Below are 27,500 nucleotides of genomic sequence, written 5' to 3'. Positions count from 1 at the left end.
TTTTGCTGTCCAACCACTCCAACCCCATCTTTTCCCATTCTTAAGGACTCTGTGGCCTAGAGTGCCCAACTGCTTGACTCGACGGCCTAAAAATTTCACGAAATCAAATCCCTCGCGAGATTGTTCGGTTGTAAGACAACTGGTCGAAAAAAAATAAGAGAGATACTAAAGAAAACCTTCATTATAGCAACACGGGGGATTGTGCAAGGAAGGAAATTCGATATTAGGCAAAACAGGTTTCAGGTAATGTGTCAGACACGCGGGTGAAAAAAAAAAAAAAAAAAAAGGCAAGCTATGGAAAGATGCCTTCGACGCGAAAGCTGGAGAGGAAAGAGAGAGAAAATGAGAGGTGGGCATGTGCAGAGATGGTATGAATAGAGAGAGAGAGAGAGAGAGAGAGAGAGAGAGAGAGAGAGAGAGAGAGAGAGAGAGAGAGAGAGAGAGAGATGCAAAAGAGATTACAGGAAGGATTGAATCAGAGAAGAGAGAGAGAGAGAGAGAGAGAGAGAGAGAGAGAGAGAGAGAGAGAGAGAGAGAGAGAGGTACCTTCAGCATGAAAGCTGAAATGTTAAAAAAAAAAGAGAGATTACCACATGAAGGGATAGTGTGAAGAGAGAGAGAGAGAGAGAGAGAGAGAGAGAGAGAGAGAGAGAGAGAGAGAGAGAGAGAGAGAGAGAGATGCCTTCAGCATGAAAGCTGAAATGTTAAAAAAATATGACAAAGATTACCACATGAAGGGATGCTGGAGAGGAGAGAGAGAGAGAAAATGAGAGGTGGGCACGAAAGCTGAAATGTTAAAAAAATATGAGAGAGAGATGGTGTGAATAGAGAGAGAGAGAGAGAGAGAGAGAGAGAGAGAGAGAGAGAGAGAGAGAGAGAGAGAGAGAGAGGATGTGGCATCTTTCAAGCATGGAAGTTGGAATAGTAAGAAAGTAAACGAGAGGTGGACGTATGAAAAGATTGCATGAACAGAGAGAGAGAGAGAGAGAGAGAGAGAGAGAGAGAGAGAGAGAGAGAGAGAGAATGAATCCTCTACTTTGTTTTACTCAGTAGATCAAATCCAGCAGCCGAGGTTTCATTTGAAACCTGTTGTTTTATAAAAATTGTTTCGTGATAGGAAAACCTTATGAAGACATTTCTTAATACATTTTTTAAACGGATTCTCCGTAAATCTCTTAAATATTCTGATCTCTATGTCAACAGGTCTTCAAATTTTACAACATCAGGAAATAATTCAATAATTCGTTACGCTCTTGAAAAAAAAAATTCATAAGCTTTCCAATTTGTCGTCAAAGAATAATATTTCTGATATTTCTCTTTTTTCATATAAAAAGGTCGACACTTTTAGCATATTCCTACAAATTCTCCTCTTGTAAACATTCTGGCAAGATTTTACTCTTTATGTCTTTTACCAAATCTTCTGTATTTTCAAACACCTACACTTTGTTCTTTTTTTTTTCTTGTAGAGAGCGCTTACGAAGTCTGAATTTCCTTTCAAACTCAGAAAATCTTTTATTCAACTGCTCTTGAAGATTTTCAGGCTCTCTCAATGCTATTTCATTTCAGACCGTCTAGAACGTAAAGAATCCAATACAGGATTTTGGCCAAAGACCAAGCACTGGGACCTATGAGGCCATTCTGCGCTGAAAAGGAAATTGAGAGTAGAAATGTTTGAAAAGTGTAATACGGGGAACCTCGCAGCTCCACTATGAACCAATTGTTAGGAGAGGGTTCAGGAACGGAAAATGGAAGAAAGAGAATATGAACGGAGGTACAGTTAAAAGAATGAAAGGGGTTGTAGCAGCTTGGGGCACAAGGACGGGATGCTGCAGAGAGCCTTGAGTAGTGTAGAGCTTCCTGTAATGTACAGCTCACTGACTACAGTAAATGCAAATTAAGAAAATTAAGGTTACAGGTTCGCCAACACCTTGACAGATGTTTGGATAAATCGTTTGAGAATCAGCATCTCATTCTGTTTTGATGCAAATAAGCCAATGTAAAATGCACAGACACTGAAACAAAATGAGCAGTAGTATAAACAAGACAATTATGGGAACAACTTACCGAAACTAGACAAAATACATAGTGATGTTTATCGCCTGAATCGCACAGAAATGCGTCTTACCAAACGAATCCAGAAAAAAAGACACTCGTGTTTGCGCGTCATTTGACTCCAAATCCCTAAGAATTTGTGGACAAGCGCCCACCCCAGAAATAGAAGGGGTATCGAATGCCCCAGGCAACACTGAACGAATGAGAATTAAGCGAGTTAAATACAAATATTGGACAGTAAGTATTGATAAATGCAGCCACGAACTCCCTTTGTGGCCATTTCGTCTACGCCGAAGAATATTCAGTGCAAGTGTCGAATGCTCGATTTATCTCTGGTATGGTGAAGAATGCTTTAAGTACGGTGGGCGTAGGGACGCGTATGGTGTGGTTTTAGAATGAGAGAGTGTCTTTTCACGTTTAATGAATGAGAGAGAGAGAGAGAGAGAGAGAGAGAGAGAGAGAGAGAGAGAGAGAGAGAGAGAGAGCATGTTGATGTCAACAAATTTAGCAAATGCAACTTGACACCAGCGCGTCAAAACGAGACAGAAATAGAATGGATGCAATGTTGGTGGGGGGTTGTGTAAACCATTCCCTCCCAACCTATTCCCTATTCTTCCCCTCCCCATTCCCTCCCCCCTCCCCACAAAACAGTGTGTGTGTGCTCCTTTGGGGCCACACACAGGAGGGGAAAGGGTACCACCGAAACGTGACCCAGATGAGGTGTAAAACAATACCATAATTACTGTAGGTGAAATGATTCACTTGGGACTTTGTTGGTGCTGATAAAATGGCGCAGGAGTGGTTTCACTTTCTTGCTTATTGTCATGTTTAATTGGGTCTTGTTCCCTCGTCGAAGGCGGCTTAAATAATGACATGGATATGTGCACTGTTTGAAGGTTCCTTTTGGACGTAAATATTCAGGTCTGAAGAGTCATAGAGATATAGGCTTCTTAGTCAGTTGGTAAAGTGTGTATGTATGTGTGTGTGTGTGTGTGTGTATGTGTGTGTATGTATGTATGTATGTATGTATGTATGTATGTATACATATATATATATATGTATAATATATATATATATATTTCTGACTCACATCAGGATCGAACCCAGGTCTTTCAATTGAAAGACGAGACCGCTGCCAACCAAGCCACACAAGTCATAAAAGAAATTGGAACCTGGGTTCGATCCTGATGTGAGTCAGAAATTTGTTTCTGTTCCACACGTAATTGTGTTGATTATTTCTCTCTCTCTCTCTCTCTCTCTGTACACACACACTCACATATATATATATGTGTGTATATACATGTATGTATATATCCATGTGTATATATATGTTTATACATACACACATATATATATTATATATACATGTGTGTATATAATACATACATGTTCTCAGGACCCTAAAACAGACCAATAAAAAGCACATTTAAAATTAACACGTAACACGAATATAAAGGTCAGAAACTAATTCCCCGTTAAAAGCATTTAATTCTTTTTCTCTGTTAAATCTGGAGAAACTATTCTATTGCCATTCAAAGCGACCGGCTAATTCGCATAATGAGGCTGACCATTTGGTGTTAATAAGCGAGGTCTCTGAAGGAAGTCTTCAGTCATCAGACTCTTAATTGCCCCGTTCTCTCGTGTGGGAAGGGAGGGACAAATTGAATAAAACAGGAGAGACGGAGACACGACGAAGAAGCAGACGATAAGCGTGAATGACGCGTGGGCAGACGATACGAAAAAAAAAAATAAATAAATAAATGAGGGGAAAAGAAAGACTAGAAGCGGAAGTGGCGGGAGAGAGAGAGAGAGAGAGAGAGAGAGAGAGAGAGAGAGAGAGAGAGAGAGAGAGAGAGAGAGACTTGATGGATGCTCACTTGATATTCACAGATCAATTAGCAAAGGAGGTTATTTTGCAAAATAGACAAGGGTTGACTTAAAACTAAGGCCTTAATAATAATAATAATAATAATAATAATAATAATAATAATAATAATAGTATTTTTTTAACTGTCAACCTTCTCGTGTTAAATTCATTTAGAAAATCAAAAGCGAAATCCAGCATTTATACGAGAGAGAGAGAGAGAGAGAGAGAGAGAGAGAGAGAGAGAGAGAGAGAGAGAGAGAGAGAGAGCATTCAGCAGCCAAGACAAAAAGGGCGATAATTATAAAAGCGTGGGTGTTATAGACATAGTAATGTACATTAGCACATTAGAGCTCTCTCTCTCTCTCTCTCTCTCTCTCTCTCTCTCTCTCTCTTTTGATTCCCGTCCTTCTGAAACTGAAGAGTAAAAAATTACTATTATTATTATTATTAATATTATTATTATTATTATTATTATTATTATTATTATTAAGAAGAAGATGAACCCTATTCATATGGAACAAGCCAAAATGGGCCATCGTCTTGAAATTCAAACTTCCAACGAATATGGTCTATTATTATTATTATTATTATTATTATTATTATTATTATTATTATTATTATTATTATTATTATTATTATTATTATTATTATTCAGAAGATGAACCCCATCCATATGGAACAAGCCCACCACAGGGGCCACTGACTTGAAATTCAAACTTCCAAAGAATCTGGTGTTCATTGGAAAGAAGCAACAGAGGGCAACAGGGAATACAGAAAGAAGAGATGGGTTATTAAACAAGATAAAAATAAATTAACTTATTAATAAATCAAAAGATAAAAATGTAAGTAAATTATTAAAATACAAGGAGAACTGTTTAAGGTTAGTAATGCATTGCGTCTTCGCTTGAACTTTTGAGGTGACAATTGCGCGACATCCTCAAGAAGAAGAAGAAGAAGAAGAAGAAGAAGAAGAAGAAGAGAATAAACAAGAGATATTGATTGTGGTCAGATTCTCTCTCTCTCTCTCTCTCTGTTTCTCTCTCTCTCTCTCTCTCTCTCTCTCTCTCTCAATCAGATCGATATTTGAGATTCTATAATACGTCATGCGATCCTGACACACTGACATATTTCTGGGGTGATATGAATATAGAAAAGTATGTATCGCGATGTTGTGATACTTTTATAAGTTATACTGAGGCGTATTTCTGCAGCAAATACTTTACATGCTACTTAAAGGAACTCACACAACGAGGTACAAAGAAGAGTAGAGAAAATGACTTAACCTTACTCGAGAAACAACGAGAGAGAGAGAGAGAGAGAGAGATGCCTTCAACATGAAAGTTGGAATGGTAAAGAGAGAAAATGAGAGATGGAATGGTATGAAAATGAGAGATGAGCAAGTATGAAAGAGAGAGAGAGAGAGAGAGAGAGAGAGAGAGAGAGAGAGAGAGAGAGAGAGAGAGAGAGAGAGAAATGTAGCATCTCTCTCTCTCTTGAAAGCTAGAAATTGGGTGTCTCTTTCTCTCTCTCCCTCTACCTCTCCCTCTCTCACACACATACCTCGATACCTCGGAAGGTAAAAAAAAAAAGAGAGAGAGAGAGAGAGAGAGAGAGAGAGAGAGAGAGAGAGAGAGAGAGAGAGAGAGCGAGGTAACGGTTCCTAATTCAAAATTCTGAGTCGTTTCAAACAGTATCCAAATTCCCTCGACGTCATCTATCACAGTAAGCTGACAGAGCATCAACCCTCCCTCTGACCCCTTTTGCCCCCTCCCCTCTCACCAGGGTCTTGACCTTAATTTGATACACCAATGGATTCTCTAAGACGAACAGACAGACAGACAGACAAACAGAAAGACGACTCGCGTGAACATATGCCGGGGTTACCAGGTTCGGCTATCCGCTCTTTCTCTCACCTGGGGTAATCTCACGGTTGTGTCATTAATCTCTGCCCTGTTTTTTTTTATAGACGGTGTCATGTTCTGGCGTTAAGTAGCTCTCTCTCTCTCTCTCTCTCTCTCTCTCTCTCTCTCTCTCTCTCTCTCTCTCTCTATTCATCCCATTTTTGCACAAGTCCTTCTCACACTTTCTCTCTTAACATTCTAAACTTTCATGTCGAAGGATTCTTTCCATAAACACACAATCTCTCTCTCTCTCTCTCTCTCTCTCTCTCTCTCTCTCTCTCTCTCTCTCTCTCTCTATATATATATATATATATATATATATATATATATATATATATATATATATATATATATATATATATATATATATATAAATATAAATAAATACATATACATATATATATATTATATATATACATACATATACATATATATAAATACATACATATATATATATATATATATATATATATATATATATATATATATATATATATATATATATATATATATATATATACAGTATATATATATAACAGATAGATAGATAGATCATGATTCATATTCCCAAGGCTACCCCGACTACTGACTGACTCTGTGCCTCTACCTAGCAATTGCCTATCGCCGTCTCAAGAGCCTCGCAATAGCTTAACCCAACGAACTTGCGTCCACCACCGCTATGCGGTAATTCAACACTGTGGTCTAAGGCCCCGACATCATCTTTTCCTTGAGATATACCGGAAGATGATCTGCGAATGTCAAGCGAGACTTTCATCTAGTCAGAGTCTCTCTCTCTCTCTCTCTCTCTCTCTCTCTCTCTCTCTCTCTCTCTCTCTCTCTCTCTCTTTGGCTGTCTGTCTCAGATCCAGATTCTCATATGTACGGCACAATAATGATCTACCTCAGTGTTAAGTTGAATTATTTAAGATTGGCAGGTAAGTGAATAATCTAGGTCATATATATATATATATATATATATATATATATATATATATATATATATATATATATATACATGTATATATATATATATGTGTGTACATATATATATATATATATATATATATATATATATATATAAATGACCTAGATCATTATTATGTCATACAGATTAGAATCTATATTCATACCCCTCTCTCTCTCTCTCTCTCTCTCTCTCTCTCTCTCTCTCTCTCTCTCTCTCTCTCTATACATACATATATATATATATATATATATATATATATATATATATATATATATATATATATATATATATATACTGGATATATATTATATCTCATCAGCTCACTGCCCTCTCTCTCTCTCTCTCTCTCTCTCTCTCTCTCTCTCTCTCTCTCTCTCTCTCTCTCTCTCTGTTACAGTAACCTATATACACATAACGCTTGGAAATATAATGACCTAAGACCCCATGAACTTTTAACCAATTCGCAGTGATTACGAATACTAGAAAACATTCACGAATTACGCACGAAAGCTTTTAAACAACCCAAAATGTTTTAAACATCCCAAAAAGATGTTGGAGGTTACAAACATTCAAAAAATTACCGTGTAAATACGGGGAAATATGAACCTTACAGAATAAAGAAACAAAGAAATATGTTGTTATTATTATTATTATTATTATTATTATTATTATTATTATTATTATTATTATTATTATTATTACTATGAAAACATCACGAATTCTGCATATGAAATTATTGACAGAGAATATCGTGTAAATACGAGGAAATATGAGACTTATAAAAATAAACCCATAAAGAAATATGTTATTATTATTATTATTATTATTATTATTATTATTATTATTATTATTATTACTATTATTACTATTATTATTATGAAGACGACCCTATTCATATGGAACAAGCTTACCACAGGGGTAACTGACTTGAAATTCAAGCTTCCAAAGAATTAGAGCTGTAACTCAAGAATTAGAGCTGTAATTGAGGGATCAGAGCTTCAGTTCAGGAATTAGAACATTGATTCAGGAATTAATTTTTATTCGGGATATAGATCTTTCATTCAGGAATTAATGTTTTCACTCAGGAATTAGAGTTTTAATTCAGGAATGAGAGTTGTAACTCAAGAAGTAGAGCTTTAATTCAGAGATTAGAGTTGTAACTCAAGAATTAGAGGTGTAATTCAGGAATCAGACTTTTAATTCTAGAATTACAGCTTTAATTCAGAAATTGGAGTTTTCATTCAGGAATTAGAGCTTTCATTCGGGAATTAGAGCTTTCATTCTGAGATTTGAGCTTCAATTCAGGAATTAGAGTCTTAATTCAGGAATTAGAGTTTTAATTCTGGAATTAGAGCTTTAATTCAGGAATTAGATCTTTAATTCAGGAATCAGAGTTTTCATTCAGGAATTAGATTTAATTCGGGAATTCGATCTTCAATTCAGAAATCAGAGCTTTCATTCAGGAATTAAAGCTTTAATTCAGGAATTAGAGCTTTCATTCTGGGATTTAGGCTTCATTCCAAGAACCAGAGTCTTGATTCAGGAATCAGAGCTTTTATTCAGGAATCAGAGCTTTCATTCGGGAATCAGAGCTTTCATTCGGGAATCAGAGCTTTCTTTTAAAAAACAGAGCTTTAGTAGAACAAACAAGAGCCAGCATTGAAAATAACACGAGATTAAAAAGTAAGCTGTGTATGAAAAGCGACTAAGAATAAAAAAAAAATACGTACATACCTATACACCCACCCACACACGCACACAGATACACAGACAATACAAATAAAAAAAAAACACACACACACACATGAATCGCCATATATACGTATGTGTACGCTCTCATGCACAAACATAATTTATACACACTGCAGAGACAATGTCCAATTGACGTTATGTATGGGCACAGAGAGAGAGAGAGAGAGAGAGAGAGAGAGAGAGAGAGAGAGAGAGAGAGAGAGAGAGAGAGAGAGAGAGCATTTAACTTGTCTGGACATATTCAAATTCCCAGAAAGAGAGTAGTCGGTTGCAGAAGATCAGAAGGGTACATGAAACGGAGAATTCTCCTTTGGCTTTTACGGGCTCTTTGCTTGGAGAATCTTTTTTATATATTTTATATTTTTTTATTATTTTACGTCAAATCTAATTAAGCTAACTTTCACAAGCCATCTTCTTAAAAAAGACATTAATATGTACAGATAAATAAAATGATGTGATAAGTTCTACCTGCCTGCTCTGAGTTTGTGGTAATTTGACAGAGCATCGTAGAATTGCATACAAAACATTCCAGTGGTAGTACTGTTAAGATCATATGTGATAATCATACCTAAAGTTATTATAATTATGAATTATTATAACTGTGGTAATTATAATTGTGGTAGTACTTTTAAGATCATCAGTGATAATCCTGCATGAAATGATTATAATTAAGAATTATTACTGAATGAATTAACTCAATATCTCAAGTAGACACGCCCACTTAATTCACTCTCCTGTTTTTCATCACAATTCCCTATCTAATCAAATCGAAAGCACTTTAATACCCTTACCCCCTCAAAACTTTCTCCCTTAGGGAGATGCAAATCGTCTCGCATCTAATTTGTTGTTGTACCCTTCAAGGAAAGGAATCCGATGAACTCTCTTCTTCTTCTTCTTCTTCTTCTTCTTCTTCTTCTTCTTCTTCTTCTTCTTCTTCTTCTTCTTCTTCTTCTTCTTCTGCCAAAGCCAAATCTTCCGCAACTTTTAATGTCTTCTTCTTCTTCCATAGCTGCACTAAGACTGCTGCCGCTGCTGCTGCGTGGGAGAGCTGATACAAAGGCCTTAAATGCCAATGCATATTCCATGCAGGCAGAATCAGGAGTGTGGGTGTGGGAAGTCAATGCATACTAAGAGTCCTCTTCTTGGAAAATTAATTACCCTGAGAATGAAGAAGAAAAACATCGTGGGTTGGGGGAGGGGTGGGGGGAGAAAGAGAAGGGGGAGGTGGAGAATAGAGGGAGAAGGTAATGAAGTGAAGCACTGGAAGGAGAGAGAGAGAGAGAGAGAGAGAGAGAGAGAGAGAGAGAGAGAGCGAGAGAGAGAGAGAGAGAGAGAGAGAGAGAGAGAGAGAGAATGAAACTAGTATGTTCAATTCTGCTCCCATTCCAGTTAGTGGAAGGAAAGAGAGAGAGAGAGAGAGAGAGAGAGAGAGAGAGAGAGAGAGAGAGAGAGAGAGAGAGAGAGAGAATAATCAGAAGCAGGAGTGAACCTACTTTCAACTCTGTTCCCATTCCAGTGCATTGTGCATTGCCTGCATACATTATACTTTACAAATCTGACTTGTGGTAACTGCCTCAGATAGCAAGGAATACTTAACTTTGAAATATTCATCTCCAGTAAAAGCGTCATCGTCTGATACTTTGGCAGAGATTCCAGATAATTTGTCCTGAATCTGATAATTCGAATAACTGACCTTATCTTTCTGTGTTTTCTGTTACCTTCTGTTACTTCTTCCAAATGAACACCATAATATTCTTTGGAAGCCTGAGTTTCAAGTCAGTGGGCCCTGTGGTGATGGGCTTGTTCCATATGAACAGGGTTTATCTTCTGAGTAATAATAATAATAATAATAATAATAATAATAATAATAATAATAATAATAAATAATAATAATAATGTATTTCCTATTGCCTTATGTTGGTTCTTTCAAGTGAACACCATAATATTCTTTGGAAGATAGAATTTCAAGTCAGTGGCCCCTGTGGTGGGCTTGTTCCATATGGATAGGGTTAATAATAATAATAATAATAATAATAATAATAATAATAATAATAATAATAATAATAATAATAATAATAATAATAATAATAATAATAATATTCTTTGGAAGCTTGAATTTGAAGTCAATGGCCTCTGTGGTGGCCTTGTTGCATGTGAATAGGATTCATTTTCTGAATAATAATAATAATAATAATAATAATAATAATAATAATAATAATAATAATAATAATAATAATAATAATAATACACCATATTCTTTGGAAGCTACATTTTTTAAAACTCTCTCTCTCTCTCTCTCTCTCTCTCTCTCTCTCTCTCTCTCTCTCTCTCTCTCTCTCTCTCTCTCTCTCTCAAGGACGCTGATTATACGAAACCCCCATTACAATAAAGTTATTCTTTTCTTTATGAATCTACAAAAATGCCTTAGACGCACTTTCGAAAATCTTTCTACAAAAGAATAAAAATAAAAAATATATTATAAAGAAGTCATCCTAAATTGTAGGGTGCCTTAAAAAAGTACGAAACATAAGTGAATTTACCGATTAAATTTTCAAGAAACAAGAGAGAGAGAGAGAGAGAGAGAGAGAGAGAGAGAGAGAGAGAGAGAGAGAGAGAGAACTCTTTGCCTAAACACTGTTTCATTTAAAAACATGAATAAAATAACAAAAGCAATTGAATGACTTCGCTGTTTAAGAGTTAGCACAAACGAAGTCAAAATAGTTAACGTCTACTTGTCAGAGTGAAAGTCAGATTAGAATACAATTCTGAGATAGGGTCAGATGAGAATACAAGTCAGAATCATAGTCAGATGAAAATACAAGTCAGACCCATAGTCATATGAGAATACAAGTCAAGAGTCATAGTCAGACGAAAATACAAGTCAAGAGTCATGGTCAGATGAAAATACAAGTAAGAGACAGTCAGATGAGAATATAATTCAGCCAGTCAGATAACAATACAAATCAGTCAGATGAGAACACAAATCAGATTCTGAGACAGATAAGAACACAGGCCACCTCTGACCATCCCAAGTCTGAGTTGACCACGAAGAAAATTCTGACAAATAAGCACAAAACAACCACGACAGACAGACAGACAGACATTCAGAAGAGACACACAGAACAGACGGCCCCAGAAAACCAATCAGACACACAGAACAGACGGCCCCAGAAAACCAATATGTCTCACAGGTAAGAAACTAATGATGAGATGAGCGTCCTTCCCAAGATGATGATGATGATGATGATGATGATGATGATGATGAGAGGAGGAGGAGGAGGAGGAGGAGGAGAGAGAGAGAGAGAGAGAGAGAGAGAGTAACAGGACTCCGATAACTCTGGTTTGAGCCACTAGATCAACACGCTATGTGGCTAGACGGCAGCGTCGGTTACGGGGATATGAAGATACGTCTGCGCGTCTTCTATTTTTATCCGCGCGACGCCCTTGGATCTCGTCGCAGACGTCCCACGGTGAAGAGACAATAGAAAAGGTGTTGCTAAAACTGGAGGACCTCCCAGGGGCGTCATTCGCAAACGAAAGTTCTGGGAAGGATGAATTCTGTCACGGAGAAACGTTCAGAAAACAATAAGTTGTCACAGAGGAAACGTTCTAAAGACGATAAGTTTTGTTACCATGAAGCGTTCCGGGACACAAAACTTACCAAAAAAAGTTTTGAGGACAATAAACTGGCGCAAAGGAACGTTCTGAGGACAATAAATTGGAGCAAAGAAATTAATGTTCTGAGGACAACACACTGGAACAAAGAATTGTTCTGAGAACGATAAACGTGTCTCAAAGAAACGTTTTGAACGATAAAAACGTTTTGAAGACTAAACTAAGAAACGTTCTGAAGACAATAAACTTGTCTCATACAGAAACGTTTCTGAAGACAATGAACTTGTCTCACAAAACTTCTGTGGACAATAAACTTGTTTCACAGAGAAACGTTCTCTTGTCTCACAGAAACGCTCTGAAACAATAAACTTGTCTCACAAAACGTTCTGTGGACAGAAACTTGTCTCATAGAAACGTTCTGAGAAATAAACAATTCTGCGGAAATAAACTTGTCTCACAGAAACGAACAATAAACTCTCATAGAAACGTTCTGACAATAAACTTGTCTCACAGGAAACAATGTTTCTGTGGACAATAAACTTGTCTCACAGAAACGTTCTGAGGACAATAAACTTGTCTCACAGGAACGCTCTGAGAACAATAAACTTGTCTCACAGAAACGTTCTGTGGACAATAAACTTGTCTCACAGAAACGTTCTGAGGAAATAAACTTGTCTCACAGAAGCGTTCTGCGGACAATAAACTTGTCTCACAGAAACGTTCTGAAGACACTAAACTTGTCTCACAGAAACGTTCTGAAGGCAATAAAATTGTCTCAGAGAAACATTCTGAGGACAATAAACTTGTCTCACAGAAACGCTCTGAGGAAAATAAACTTATCTCACAGAAACGTTTTGAAGATAATAAGCTTATCACAGAGGAAGCGTTTTGAGGTTAATAATCTCATAAAAATACGTTTTGAGGACAACAAACTTGTCACGGAAGAAAGTTCTGAGGGTAATAAACTGACACAAAGGAACGTTCTGAGGACAATAAATTTATCACAAAATAACCTTCCGAAGGCGATAAACTTGTCACAGAAAAAAATAAGGAAAAAAGGGGATAAACAAATAAATAAATAAATAAATACATAAAGAGATAGAAAAACGAATAACGGGTTCAGTAAGGAGAAACAATAATAATAACAGAAGACTAAGGAAAGACATGATTACTTACTTTCTCCAAGACACACGCTGAATCTGTAAACAAAAACAAAAAGGTCCTGTGATTATTGACAAGTTATGATTTGGCTTATAAGTTCAAGTTACTATCAAGATAGTTTGTCAAAATATTGAAGGAGTTAGTTGTCAGAATGTATTTTCTCTCTCTCTCTCTCTCTCTCTCTCTCTCTCTCTCTCTCTCTCTCTCTCTCTCTCTCTCTCTCTCTCTCTCTCTGCATGGCCGTGTATATGTACAAACTTAATCACAGAAGCTTAGACCCTAATCCGACAAATCTACAGGTACCCCATCATTCATTTCCACGTAAGGAGAAACTGAGACAGTGACAGGTACAATTTTGACAAGTATCAGACTCTCTCTAACTAACCATAATGGGTGTCACATTCCACCACATGACCACATTCACATTGATCACTCCTCCTGGAAGAGTGCTCATGAAACATGTCCTCCCATTATGGCGGGAACTGGGAACATCTGGAAACACTTCTTCGTCAGCAGCAGGCTAAGGGCTTTGAGAGATGTTCAATGTTTGTCAACATGTCATAACTTTTTATCTGCAACATAAAACTTGTCCCAGAGACTCAGTTTGTCTTTTAATACTTCTCTGGAGGTCAGCCTCTTATTCTGAGATCATCTTGACCCTTCAGGAACAGGGGGTCAACGCCCCAACTCTGTTGAGGTGTCACGTTATCACAAAGCCCAGTAACCGGAGTCTCTTATTTCTGTAATAAATGTTAATTATGAATATTCGGAAGATAAACGGTGAACCCCATTCATACGGAACAAGCCCACCACCGGGGACATTGACTTGACATTCAAGCTTCCAGAGAATATGGTGGTGTTCATTAGAAAGAAGTAACAGAACGTAACGGGAAATGCAGAAAGAAGAGATCTGTTATAAAAAAAAAAAATTAAATTAACAAATTAATAAAAAGACAAAAATGTAGGTAAATTATTAAAATAAAAGAATTGTTTTATGGTAGTAACCTCTGAAACTGAGAAGTTCGACAGCGAGGCGAATTTACGGCATATTGGTGCTGCTGTTCAGCAAATCTGGTTGCTTTTTAGTTTTCTGTAAAAGAAAATTATTGTGCCGGCTTTGTCTGTCCGCCCGCACTTCATGCTGTCCGCACATCTTCTGTCGGCCCTCAGATCTTAAAAACTACTGAGGCTAGAGGGCTGCAAATTGGTATGTTGATCATCCACCCGCTAATCATCAAATATACCAAATTGCAGCCCTCTAGCCTCAGTAGTTTTTATTTTATTTAAGGTTAAAGTTAGCCATAATCATGCTTCTGGCAACGATATAGGACAGGACACCACCAGGCCGTGGTTAAAGTTTCATGGGTCGCGGGTCATACAGCATTATACCAAGACCACCGAGAGATAGACCTATTTTCGGTGGCCTTGATTGTACGCTGTAGCGGCTGCACAGAATACTTAATTGTGCCGAAGAAACTTCAGCGCATTTTTTACTTGTGACATTTTTGGAATGCTCAGGAAATCATTATACTTGTGGATTCAAGAGGACCGACAACAGACGGACTTACATACAACAACCCGACAACAACCCGGCAACCGACAGACCAATATTCTCCCTTTCACGAGAGGAGGATACCTTGTGAAAGAATGGGCATCTTGGCTTACGACGCCCAGGGTCGCGGAGATCAAATTATACCCAGAACAAAGTCATTAGCGGAGAGTCCTAGACGAATCGATCACATATATACCCGGAGACCGTGATAGATTAACCACGTGATTCTGAAACGGAGAGAGAGCGAGAGAGTGACTTTTATTAGAGAAAAAGTGAGAGAGAAAAAAATTTATTAGAGAGAGAGAGAGAGAGAGAGAGAGAGAGAGAGAGAGAGAGAGAGAGAGAGAGAGAGAGAGATTTTAATTAGGTCACTGGACTGCATATCGGCGCCCCAAGATTTGACCGACTCGTAGTAAATGAGTGATAAAAATAACGAAGGAATACTGTCGAATGCTGTCCCGGATACAAAGACTGTAATGAATGAGAAAACAAGCAACAGGAGAAAGAGGGGAGAGTGAGAGAGGGAAAGCACCACTAGGCTGTCGAATACTGTCGAATAATGTCGAATAGTGTCAAATACTGTCGAATGCAGTCTTGGACACGAAGACAGTACGAAGACGAGGAAGTTAGAAGGAAAGAAGTAAAGCACCACCAGACTGTCGAACACTGTCGAATACTGTCGAATGCAGTCTCGGACACGAAGACGGTAACAAATGAGGAAACAAACATAGGAGGAGAAAGAGAAGGAAAGGAGAGAGGGAAAGACCGCCAGACTGTCGAATACTGTCGAATACAGTCTCGGTCACGAAGACGGTGACAGGTGAGGAAACAAACGAAACAAGTTAGAAGGAGAGAAGGAAAGCATTACCTGACTGTCGAATACTGTCGAATATTGTCGAAAGCTGTCTCGGACACGAAGACGATAAAAAACAAGACGAGGAAGAGAGAGAGAGAGAGAGAGAGGAGGAGAGAGGGAAAGCACCACCAAACATTCGAACACTGTCGAATATTATCGAACATTGTCGAAAGCTCTCTCGGACACGAAGACGGTAACAAACAAGACGAGGAAGAGAAAGAGAGGAGAAGGAGAGAGGGAAAGCACCACCAGACTGTCGAATACTGTCGAATGTTGTCGAATGTTGTCTCGGACACGAAGACGGTAACAAACAAGACGAGGAAGAGAAAGAGAGGAGAAGGAGAGAGGGGAAAGCACCACCAGACAGCCGAACACTGTCGAATGCAGTGCGTGATTCCTCCTATCCTCGACAACGTCGAGAGAGAGAGAGAGAGAGAGAGAGAGAGAGAGAGAGAGAGACAATAGATTATTAAGATGGACATCCCACAGGTCCCCCAGAATGGACTAAGGCCACACAACACAGTCGCTTGAAGTTAAGGCCGATGGATGATATACAGACAGCAGGCTGCTTACAGGCATACAGACAGGCATACAGACAGGCATACGGGTAGACATACAGGTAAGCATACAGGCAAGCACACAAGCACAAAAGCAGCCATATAGATATAAAAGCATAGATGTAGGCACAGCCATACAGGTATCCAGGCATAGAGGAAGCCATACAGGTGGAAATACAGGCATACCGACAGACATACAGCAAGGCATAAAGGTAGAAATACAGGCATACAGGTAGACATACTGTAGACATACAGGCAGGCATACAATCAGACATACAGGCAGGCAAATAAGCAGGATAGCAGACACAGACAGCTACACAGGCAGGTATACAGGGATACAGGAAGCCATATAGATAGGCATGCAAGCATAAAGGCAGCCATACAGGCATAAAGGCAGACATAAAGGCAGGCATGCAAGCATAAAGGCAGCCATACAGGCATAAAGGCAGACATAAAGGCAGGCATGCAAGCATAAAGGCAATACAGGCATAAAGGCAGACATAAAGGCAGGCATGCAAGCATAAAGGCAGCCATACAGGCATAAAGGCAGACATAAAGGCAGGCATGCAAGCATAAAGGCAGGCATACAGGCAAATTTTAAGTCCATCTGTGCCAAATTCAGCTCGAAAGCAGCACAAAAAAAGCTAACTTTGTAGGCATACAATAAGCCATACAGGTATGCATACAGGCAGGCATACAGGCAAGCATACAGGTATGCATACAGGCAGGCATACAGGTATGCATATGGTCAGGCATATAGGCACACAGGCATACATTGGGAGGACAAATTACTAATAATAATAATACGGCTTTAAACGAAACACATTTGCCATTTAGAAGTTCGTTCCTCTCTCTCTCTCTCAGAGCATCTTCAAGCATACAGCCACCCCCGACCTCTAATGCGCAATTAACTGCTTCCCAGAACAACAACAAACTTTAAAAAATACAAACTACACTGACCTTCGACTCTCTCTCTCTCTCTCTCTCTCAGAGCAAGTAACCCTTGAATCGTATAAGATATGGATCTTAGGGAAATCAGCTTTATCGATTCGACCTTGGTATATGTCAGGTTGTATCAGTGACAACAGTTGAAACGCCATTGACAACAGTTGAAACAACACTGACAACAGTAAAAATAACATTGACAAAATTTGGAACACTGTCAACAGTTGAAACAACACTGGCAACAGAAGGAACACACTGACCAACAGTTGAGACAACATTGACAACAGTTGAAAAAACACTAATAACAGTTGAAACAACACTGACAACAGTTAAAATGACATTGATAACAGTTCAAACAACACTGACAACAGCTGAATACACCTTGACAAGAATTGAAATACCGCTGACAACAGCAGAAAAAAATTACAACAGTAGAAACAACAATGCCACCAGCTGAAACAACACTGACAACAGTTGAAACGACACTGACAACAATTGAAAGAACAATTACAACAGTTGAGAACATAGCGAAAACAGTTGAAGCAACACTGACAACAATTGAAGCAACATTGACAACAGTTGAAATAACACTGACAACAGCTGAAACAAAACTGACAACAGTCGAAAAGTAAGACAGACCACCAACGCATATAAGACCGTATCCGCTTACATTTATCAAATCAGTTTCTGTCTAGAATTAGCATATGAGACACAGTGGTTTATACAAGGCCATTTCTCTTGACCAAGTTATAGCCTATAATTATACTCTATGGTGATATACTCGCCAGCGTATCAGTGTGTACGTGCTAATACATACATGTATGGGTCATGTATGCAATATGTATTTACTGTATACATATTAGAGGCGGATGAAAAGTCAACAAGTAATAAATGCGCCGAAGAAACTTCGGCGCAATCGAGTTTTCTGTACAGCCGCTAAAGCGTATAATCAATGCCACCGAAAATAGATCTATCTTTCGGTGGTCTCGGTATAATGCTGGATGAGCTGCGGCCCATGAAACTTTAAGCATGGGCCGGTGGTGGCCTATCCTATATCGTTGCCAGAAGCACGATTACGGTTAATTTTAACCTTAAATTAATTAAAAACTACCGAGGCTCGAGGACTGCAATTTGGTATGTTTGATGATTGGAGGGTGGATGATCAACATAACAATTTGCAGCCATCTAGCCTCAGTAGTTTTTAAGATCTGAGGGAGGACAAAAAAAAGTGCCGACGGACAGACAAAGCCATCTCAATAGTTTTCTTTTCAGAAAACTAAAAGTATCAAAACTAATCTTTAAATTGAATTAATCTTATTTTCACGTTTTCTGCAAAAAGGGTTTTTTTCCAAATCACGAACAGCGCTGGCAACTCCACCCAGAGAGAAAGATGTATTTATATCTGCTATTATTATTGTTTTTGTTATTGTTACCGGGGGAAATGTATTCGATATTGTTTTTTTATTGTCATTGCTACAGGGACCTCGTCGTTTCCGCTTTCTAATCCCCACAGGTACTGCATTTCGTCATGCATGCACGTGCACTACTTTTCTCCACGGTCATACTTTTTGCCGCATCTGATCAGGATGACCTTTCCTTTCATTATCCTTTCTCGTGGCGTAGGATTCCCTCAATCCTAGGCGCAGGGATTTCACGCTGATAACGGAGTCCTTTATTTTTTTACTGTTTTCTTAACCGTTACGTAACGGTACATGCATAGTTTTACGATTTGAATGAATGAAGAGTTACGGGGCAATGTCACGCGTACCTAGCTCAGCTCTGTAACATTTCATGGGTGACAATGAGGCTTTCCTCATTAAAGGTGTATACTACTGATAGCTTGATCAGTGAGATAGTTTTACAATAATTTGCAATTATGGATTTACAAAGACTCAAAGACTGGAGAGACAGGAAATTATTCTAAATAAACACGAAATTATCTGAATATCGGATATTTGGAACGTACAGTGGGCGGAATAGCATATTGAAAGACACAGGAATAATTTCTTTCAAAAGAATTTGATAGAAAGTATAACAAAATTCAAGATACAGAAAAAACAAAACCTAACAAAATTGAAGATACCGGAAAAAGAAAATATAACAAAAATTAAAGATAACAAAAACTAACGTTCGTAAAATGAGTATAAATACTGAATATAGAACAATGAAGAGATCAATCATTCGCGAAACATAGAGAGCGAGAGATGCTGACTTAAGGTTGTCAGAAAACAAGTAAAAGATTTTCTGTACAGCGTACCGTATAATCAAGGCCACCGAAAACAGATCTATCTTTCAGTGGTCTCGGTATAATGCTGTATGAGCCGCGGCACATAAAACTCTCAGCCGGCCGTGGTGGCCTGTGATTGTTGCGTTGCCAGATGCACGATCATGGCTAACTTTAATAGCCTTAAATAAAATAAAATACTAAGGTTAGAGTGCGGATGGACAAACAAAGCCGGCGCAATAGTTTTCTTTCCAGAAAACTAAAAAAGTAAAAACGAAAAAATAACGACAAGAAAAGGATGCAATTTAATATAGGCCTAAATAGGGGAGAGAGACAAACCTTTCATGACAGTTAAAGGACCACAGTCTCACCCCTCAGTGTCACCCCACAGTGTCACCTCACAGTCTCACCCAGCAGACTCACTCCATAATCTCACTCTACAGTCTCACCCCCACAGATTCACCCTACGGTCTCAACCCACAATCTCACCGTACAGTCTCAACCCAAAATCTCACCCCACAGTCTTACCCACAGTCTCACTTCACAGCGCCACCCCACAGTGTCAAACCACAATCTGACGCCACAATCTCACCCTACAGTCTCACACCACAATCACACAATCCCATCCCACAGTCTCGCCCTACACACTTTCACCCCACAGTCTCACACCACAATTTCATCCCAGTCTCACTCCATAGTCTCACCATACAATGTCACCCCCTGAATATCACCCCGCAGTCTCACTCCACAACTCACAATTCACCCCCAGAATGTCACCCCACAGTCTCACCCCTTAATGTCACCCCATAATCTCACTGCTCGGTCTAATCCCCATAATCTCACTCCACCGTCTCATCCCGCAGTCTCACTCCACAGTCTCACCCCACAATCACACCCTACACTCTCACGCCACAGTCCCATCCCACAGTCTCGCCCCACACAGTCACCACACAGTCTCACACCACAATTTCATCCCAAAGTCTCACCCTACAATGTCACCCCCAGAATATCACCCGGCAGTCTCACTCCACAACTTACCCCCAGAATGTCACCCCACAGTCTCACTCCTCAAGCTCACCCCATAATGCCACCCCACAGTCTCACCCCACTGTCTAATCCCCACAATCTCATTCCACCGTCTCATCCCGCAATCTAACCTTGCAAGTTCACCCCACAGTCTCACTTCACAGTCGCACCCCACACCAATCTGATTCAGTTTCGGAAACGCCCCTCCGCTACGCCATTACGTACAGCCCAGCGCTTTCGGCAGCCAGAATTAACAGAAGGTGATGAGCCCTAATGACCGCCTAAGGACTTCGAAGTGCAAGAACTGCCTCCTTAAACTACAGAGAACGAGCCCGGACAACATCCCTGGATGGGAGAGAGAGATAGAAAAAAAAAAACACACACACATCAACTGACGGCTAAGATGAACCGCGAGAGTCCTATGCATATTCATACGGCAGTAAAATAGCTTTTTTTTTATATATTTCTTTTTTGGAAGCTGTTAAGATGAGCTGGTGGTCTCGGTAAGGTAAACACTACGAGTGTCTTACCTTAGATTGTATCAAATTTGGCAGGACAAGGCGACAAGCTGAATTATCTCGAAATCTTTTTAAAAATAGGCCTGCAAAATTCAATTTCATATTTCTAACTCAAGGGCGCTATTAACTGACCCACACACACACAGGTCACGTCGGTTAGAAAATTACAGCTATAACACAAACGATTGTCTGTTGATCATTTCAAACTTTTCTGTCAAATAATGTGAACTTTGATACTTTCTAATTTTACTTTCTCTTTTCAAGAAACGAAAGCACGCCAGGTTTCAGTTAGTTAATTTGTGTATGGGCAAGTATTCGAAATTGATAATAATTTACGCAGTATAAAAAAAATATAAATGTCATAGTGACATATTAAAATATTGTGTCCATAAGATATTACAGTTCAGTAATAACATATCTCTCCTTTCAAGTCTAAAATTATCTGTTTTGCTCGCGCGCAAGCGCGTGGTGTGTGTGTGTGTGTGTGTGTGTGTGTGTGTGTGTGTGAAAGTTTAAAAATATGTGTGGATAACTATTAAATTATTTCTTTGTATATCTCTATATACACTATATATAGATATATGTGTGTGTGTATAAATATATATATATACATATATATATACAGTATATATATATATATATATATATATATATATATATATATATAATATATATATATATATATATATATATAATAATATATAATATAAATATACACACACAACACTACGTTATATTGTAAACAAACAGATAAGCCTCCCTTGTAAACGATTATGTATATATAGCCCTTGTATTTTTATCGGCATTCCGATCATTCCCGAACCCGGCGCCATGGCATCTTCTTAACATTCCAGCGAGGATGTTGCACATTCTGCAATCGAGTGTTTGACGAGGCTGGAATGCAACGAAGTGCGTCAATTCTGTCGCTTCAGATCAGGTTTTGGCCGAATATGTCGTCTAGGGGTCACGCGCGGGTCCTGGTACTTACAAATATATATTTAGCGTGTCAGAAAACTTGTTGTCCCACCGGGCCGGATTATTTTTAGACGCTGCTTATGCGGTTGGTCTGGCTCCGAGTGCAACTCTGGACTTTCTCTCTCTCTCTCTCTCTCTCTCTCTCTCTCTCTCTCTCTCTCTCTCTCTCTTCGTTGGAGGGCTGGCTGGAGCTCTCGGCTCTCCGCTGTTGGCCATTTCGACTCTCCGACCAATGAAGAACTAGAGGAATGTTCTGGTGATAGAAATTCATTTCTCGTCATAATGTTGTGCCGATTCCCCAGTAAACCTGGTCCCGTTGCTAGGTAACCAGTTGGTTCTTAGCCACGTAAAATAAATCTAATCCTTGTTTCCCAGCCCTAGGAGGCTAAAAGGGAATCAGCTCAGTGGTCTGCGCGGAACTAAGCAAAATTAACTGATAAGCTCTCTCTCTCTCTCTCTCTCTCTCTCTCTCTCTCTTTGACTGTCTCCAGTCTGACATTCTCAAGAGGGCGCGTGTTCTCGTGTTCCCTTCGTCGTTATCGACGCCTCTTTCTCTTCCCCCAAAAACCTGCTCCTTACCGAAGAAGTTCGCAGCAAACAACACGTTGTTTCCCAACAAACAGCCGGACGGTTAAAAGGGAATCCAAGTTGTTGCGCGGATACAGCAAAATGCCTGATAAGCGCGGCCTTCGCTCCTCGCTTGTCTCTTTGACGTTCCGTCTGACATTCTGGGGTCATTTTCAGCCCTGGTTTGACTCCATAGAGAAACTGGAATCTTTCACCTTCCCTTCCAGGCGTTTTATATCTGGAACTTATATATGCTTATGATATATATATATATATATATATATATATATATATATATATATATATATATATATATATATATATATATATATACTGACTGGTCTTTCTCAGGCAAAGAGGACCCTTCTTGTTTGTGATACGGTTGCTTGGAGAAACAGAGTACCACGGACCTATAACTACAATAATCAAAACTGCCAAGTACAGAAAATGAAACTGAGATATATAAGAATAAACTAGGAAAGAGAAAAACAGAAAATAACAAATAAGATAAATAACAAAATTAAAAAAATAAAACAAATAACAAATACATCACACAGTTCAGACTCAAGTCAGCCTGCTCAAAAAAAAAAGTATTTACAGGTTCGAACTTTTGAAGTTGCCAGAGAATTAGCTGCAGAAATGGGCAGATTATTCCATAATTGAGTCACAATAGGAATAAAACTCCTCTAGAAATCTCTAGAAAAGTAACTTTTTAACTAGGTATACAGTTACTCTAGAAAATAATGGTATTCTTAGTAGTACGTGGGGATGGAATGATCTAGGAAGACTGTATCATATTTAATATGGGGATGGAATGATCTAGGAAGACTATATCATATTTAATGTATTAGGAAATATTAATACTTATAGTACGGAACAGTTACTCTAGGAAAAGTAACTGCATGTCTAGAAGTACGTGGTGGGTGGTATAGTCTGGAAAGACTATATTATCTTTAGATATAAAATATTAGTAAATATTATCAAATGTCCTATACTATTTTATCACAAAGACTATATTAGATTTAATATATTAGTAAATATTATACACACTGGCCTAATTTAGCCAAGGTACCCAATGACCAGTACTGAGATCACGCACAAGAAACTCAACAGATTGCAAGTTTTTTGCCCCAAACAGTTTAAGATGCAAATCAGTTGCTTGACAACCAAAAAAGAGAAATGCAATAAATATTCAAAACATGGAAGAATATAAGAATTAAAATATCTCCTCGAGACGGACAAGTCCCCGAGAATGATTATATTATCTTGACATGTATTGTCAATATACTAGTTTTTTTTTTTTTTTGCGCAATTGAAGAAGAGATAACGAGATGTGTTTGTCAAGAGTGAATATGCAGTATGTTTGTATATATTTATATACATATACATGTATATATATATATATATATATATATATATATATATATATATATATATATATATATATATATATATATATATATAAATATATATATGTATATATATATATATATGTGTGTGTGTATATGTGTGTGTATATATGTGTGTGTGTATATATATATATATATATATATATATATATATATATATATATATATATATATATATATATATTGAAACCCAGATATTTACATATCATTTCCTTATTCAATAAATAATTTCCACCATTCTCGTGCATACGAAACTGCATATATACGGCGCGTGCACGCGCATAAACAAACACTTTCTTCCGCAACTCACAGATATTCATTGCACACGACCTTCGCAAAAATTGCATCACGGTTACAGATCTATTTTTATAAGGAATATAAACAAGCGTTGCACATTCAACTTTGAAGGCCCATATTGCAATGGGCTGCAACCCGGAGATGGAGATCTCCTAAGAGCATTGTCTTGACATTTCCAGACCCACAGAAGTCCGTCAGGTTCTGTCAACGTCGTTTATTCTCGGCTCCCGTCGAGATACGGACAATGGGGCAGCTGTAGAAATGTAGAATTGTAGAAATATAGAACTGCAGAGGAGGTTTCCAGCCAGCACCAGCGTGCCATAGAATGATGCAACATGTTTCTTTGCATTTGAATATCAACTCCCATATCTCTGTTTTTCTTACCTATTCCGTAGGTTGCATTTGATTTGCATATACGGACTTTTCCTATTTTCTCCTCTTGGTTGTAGTTGTAGGAGTTGTTGTAGTTGTTGTTGCTTCTTTGCAAGGTGCAATTTGCAATGTTTTTGAGTTTTCCGATTCATTGCTAACGGTTGGACCGTGCAACAGCCTCCCTGAGGATGTCGTGAATTAGAACCTCGAAAGTTCAAGCGAAGATGCAATGCATTGCTACCCTAAAGGAATTCTCCTTGTATTTTGATAACTTGCTTACATTTTTCCTATTTATTTATTAATTTGTTTATTTATTTTTCCTTTTCCAATAACTTCTTTCTGTATTTCTCATTACCTTCAGTTACTTCTTTCGAATGAACACCATAATATTCTTTGGAAGCTTGAATTTCAAGTCAGTGGCCCTGTGGTGGGCTTGTTCCATATGAATTGGGTTCATCTTCTTAATAATAATAATAATAATAATAATAATAATAATAATAATAATAATAATAATAATAATAATAATAATAATAATAATAATAATAATAATAATAATAATAATAATAATATAAAGCATATTCTTTGGAAGCTTGAATTTCAAGTATATGGAAAGTATTCAGGTTCTAAACGATAGCCTTTTCATACAACAACAATTTACAAGCATCGTCAAATTCAAACCAATAAAAAAATCCCTAAGGGGTAACGAGGGGCCAGTTGCCAAGCACCCGTCCCCGGGGTGATGACGTCACTTCCCCTCTTCATTAAATCGAGGGGAAGCATTATAAGGCTATTATTATTATTATTATTATTATTATTATTATTATTATTATTATTATTATTATTATTATTCAGAAGAGGAACCCTGTCCATATGGAACAACCCCACCACAGGCGCCATTGACTTGAAATTCATATTAATAATAATAATAATAATAATAATAATAATAATAATAATAATAATATTAATAATAATAATAATAATAATAGGAAAAGACCTTTAATACAGGTTTTGTTAAACAAAATGGCAGTTTCAACAGCATTTACTTTGTATAGTAATTGAGCGTTTACTATATAAAATAAATGCTGTTGAAACTGCCATTTCATTTAACAAACCTGTAATAATAATAATAATAATAATAATAATAATAATAATAATAATAATAATAATAATAATAATAATAATAATAATAATATTATTATTATTATTATTATTATTATTATTATTATTATTATTATTATTATTATTATTATTATTATTATTCATGAGATGAACCCTATTCATATGGAAAAGCCCACCACAGGGGCACTAACTTGAAATTCAAGCTTCCAAAGGCTATGATGGTGTTCATTCGAAAGAAGGAACAGAAGGCAATAAGAAATACAGAAAGAGAGATCAGTTATTAAAAAACAGATAAATTAACAAATAAATAAATAAATAAATAAATAAAAATGTAAGAAAATTATTAAAATATAAGGAGAACTGTATCAGGATAGCAACGCACTGCATCTCCGGTGGAACTTCTGAAGTTCCACCTGCACAGCATCCTCAGGGAGGCTGTTCCACAGTCCAGTGGTGTGAGGAATAAAGGACCTCTGGAACTGAGAAGTTGGACAGCGAGGCACAATTCCCGTGTATTAGTGCTGCTTTTCAGCAAATCTGGTTACGTATCAAGGAAACTTTGCAACTTTAGAGACACGAGTGAATTCTCATTCTTCAGTGAATTCGGGAAGTGAAGGTGAATTTCGTTATGTGAATTCTAACTTTTCGAACGAGATTCTAGATCAGTGGTTCTCAATTCATGGGCCACCAACCCAATAAAAAGAAAATACAGTGGACCAATTCTATATTTAAGTATCGACAAATATATATAATAAATAATTTGGATTGAAATATGTTTCTTGCACGAGAATTACAACCTGCAGACCGTCACTATATAAATAATCAGAATATCATCCGAGATCACTGGTTCTCAATTCAATTCATGGGCCACCAGCCCAACAGAAAAAATTATTGTGGACCAATTCTGTATTTAAGTAACGACAAATATATAAATTAAATATTTTGGATTGAAATATGTTTCTTACACGAGAATTTCAACCTGCAGATCGTCACTATATATATCATTGGTTCTGAATTCATGGACCACCAGCCCAATAAAAAAAAATTGTGGACCAAATCTCTTTTTTTGTGTAACGACAAATATAGATAATAAACATTCTGGATTGAAATATATTTCCTACACGAGAATTACAGCCTGTAGATTGTCATAATAATACAACAAAATGAATATGCAATTATTAATCTAGATAAAATTTTTGTCACTGCATTACGGAAACACTGAAAATATATGTATGGCAATCTCTAGTATACTGAAAAATATAGCGGACGTCCTGTGGACCACCAAAATGGAACCATGGACCACTAGTAGCCCACGGGCCACCAGCTGAGAACCATTGTTCTAGAATAAACGTATTATTATTACAATACCGAATCACCAGGAAAAAACCGTGTTCACGCACGGAAGGCGTTAATCCTTTGTTTAGATATGGACAAAGTTGCAGATCATATTTCTGCAATCGTTCATCTCTCAACAGATGACCAAAGGCAAAATATCATGTAACATCTGTTTTCTTTGCCAAGTGATTAATGACCTTGTACACTGCAAAAGACTTCATTTTTTCTCGCTCCCAAAGGGCCATGTATATAATGAGATTTTACATAAAAGTTACTTATATAAGTATAGTATATATATATATATATATATATATATATATATATATATATATATATAAATATTATATGTATATATATATATATATATATATATATATATAATATATTATATATATATATATATATATAAATATTATATGTATATATATATATA

The 27,500-nt window shown here is 37.4% G+C and overlaps 2 protein-coding genes across 4 annotated transcripts in view; one reads left to right on the top strand and one right to left on the bottom strand.

Moving 5' to 3' along the window:
• LOC136832665 (acyl-CoA-binding domain-containing protein 5A-like) overlaps window positions 1-27,500 on the bottom strand; it is a 285,664-nt gene that overhangs the window by 49,604 nt on the left and 208,560 nt on the right. For 2 of the 3 annotated variants that reach the window (XR_010851278.1, XR_010851277.1), the window contains one exon: window positions 13,331-13,353. The exons of the other annotated variant lie outside the window; for it this stretch is intronic. The gene's annotated coding sequence lies outside the window, so the exon portion shown is untranslated. The remainder of the gene's footprint in view (window positions 1-13,330; window positions 13,354-27,500) is intronic. 3 annotated transcript variants of the gene reach the window in all.
• Window positions 17,669-20,565, top strand: LOC136832916 (uncharacterized). Its single transcript, XM_067094574.1, has 3 exons — window positions 17,669-17,853; window positions 19,893-20,081; window positions 20,313-20,565. Exons 1-3 carry the CDS (start codon window positions 17,669-17,671, stop codon window positions 20,563-20,565), a joined length of 627 nt encoding a protein of 208 aa, XP_066950675.1.

Source organism: Macrobrachium rosenbergii, chromosome 50 (assembly GCF_040412425.1).
Source record: "Macrobrachium rosenbergii isolate ZJJX-2024 chromosome 50, ASM4041242v1, whole genome shotgun sequence".
Lineage (NCBI taxonomy): Eukaryota > Metazoa > Arthropoda > Malacostraca > Decapoda > Palaemonidae > Macrobrachium > Macrobrachium rosenbergii.
This window is presented reverse-complemented; position numbering and strand designations above follow the sequence as displayed.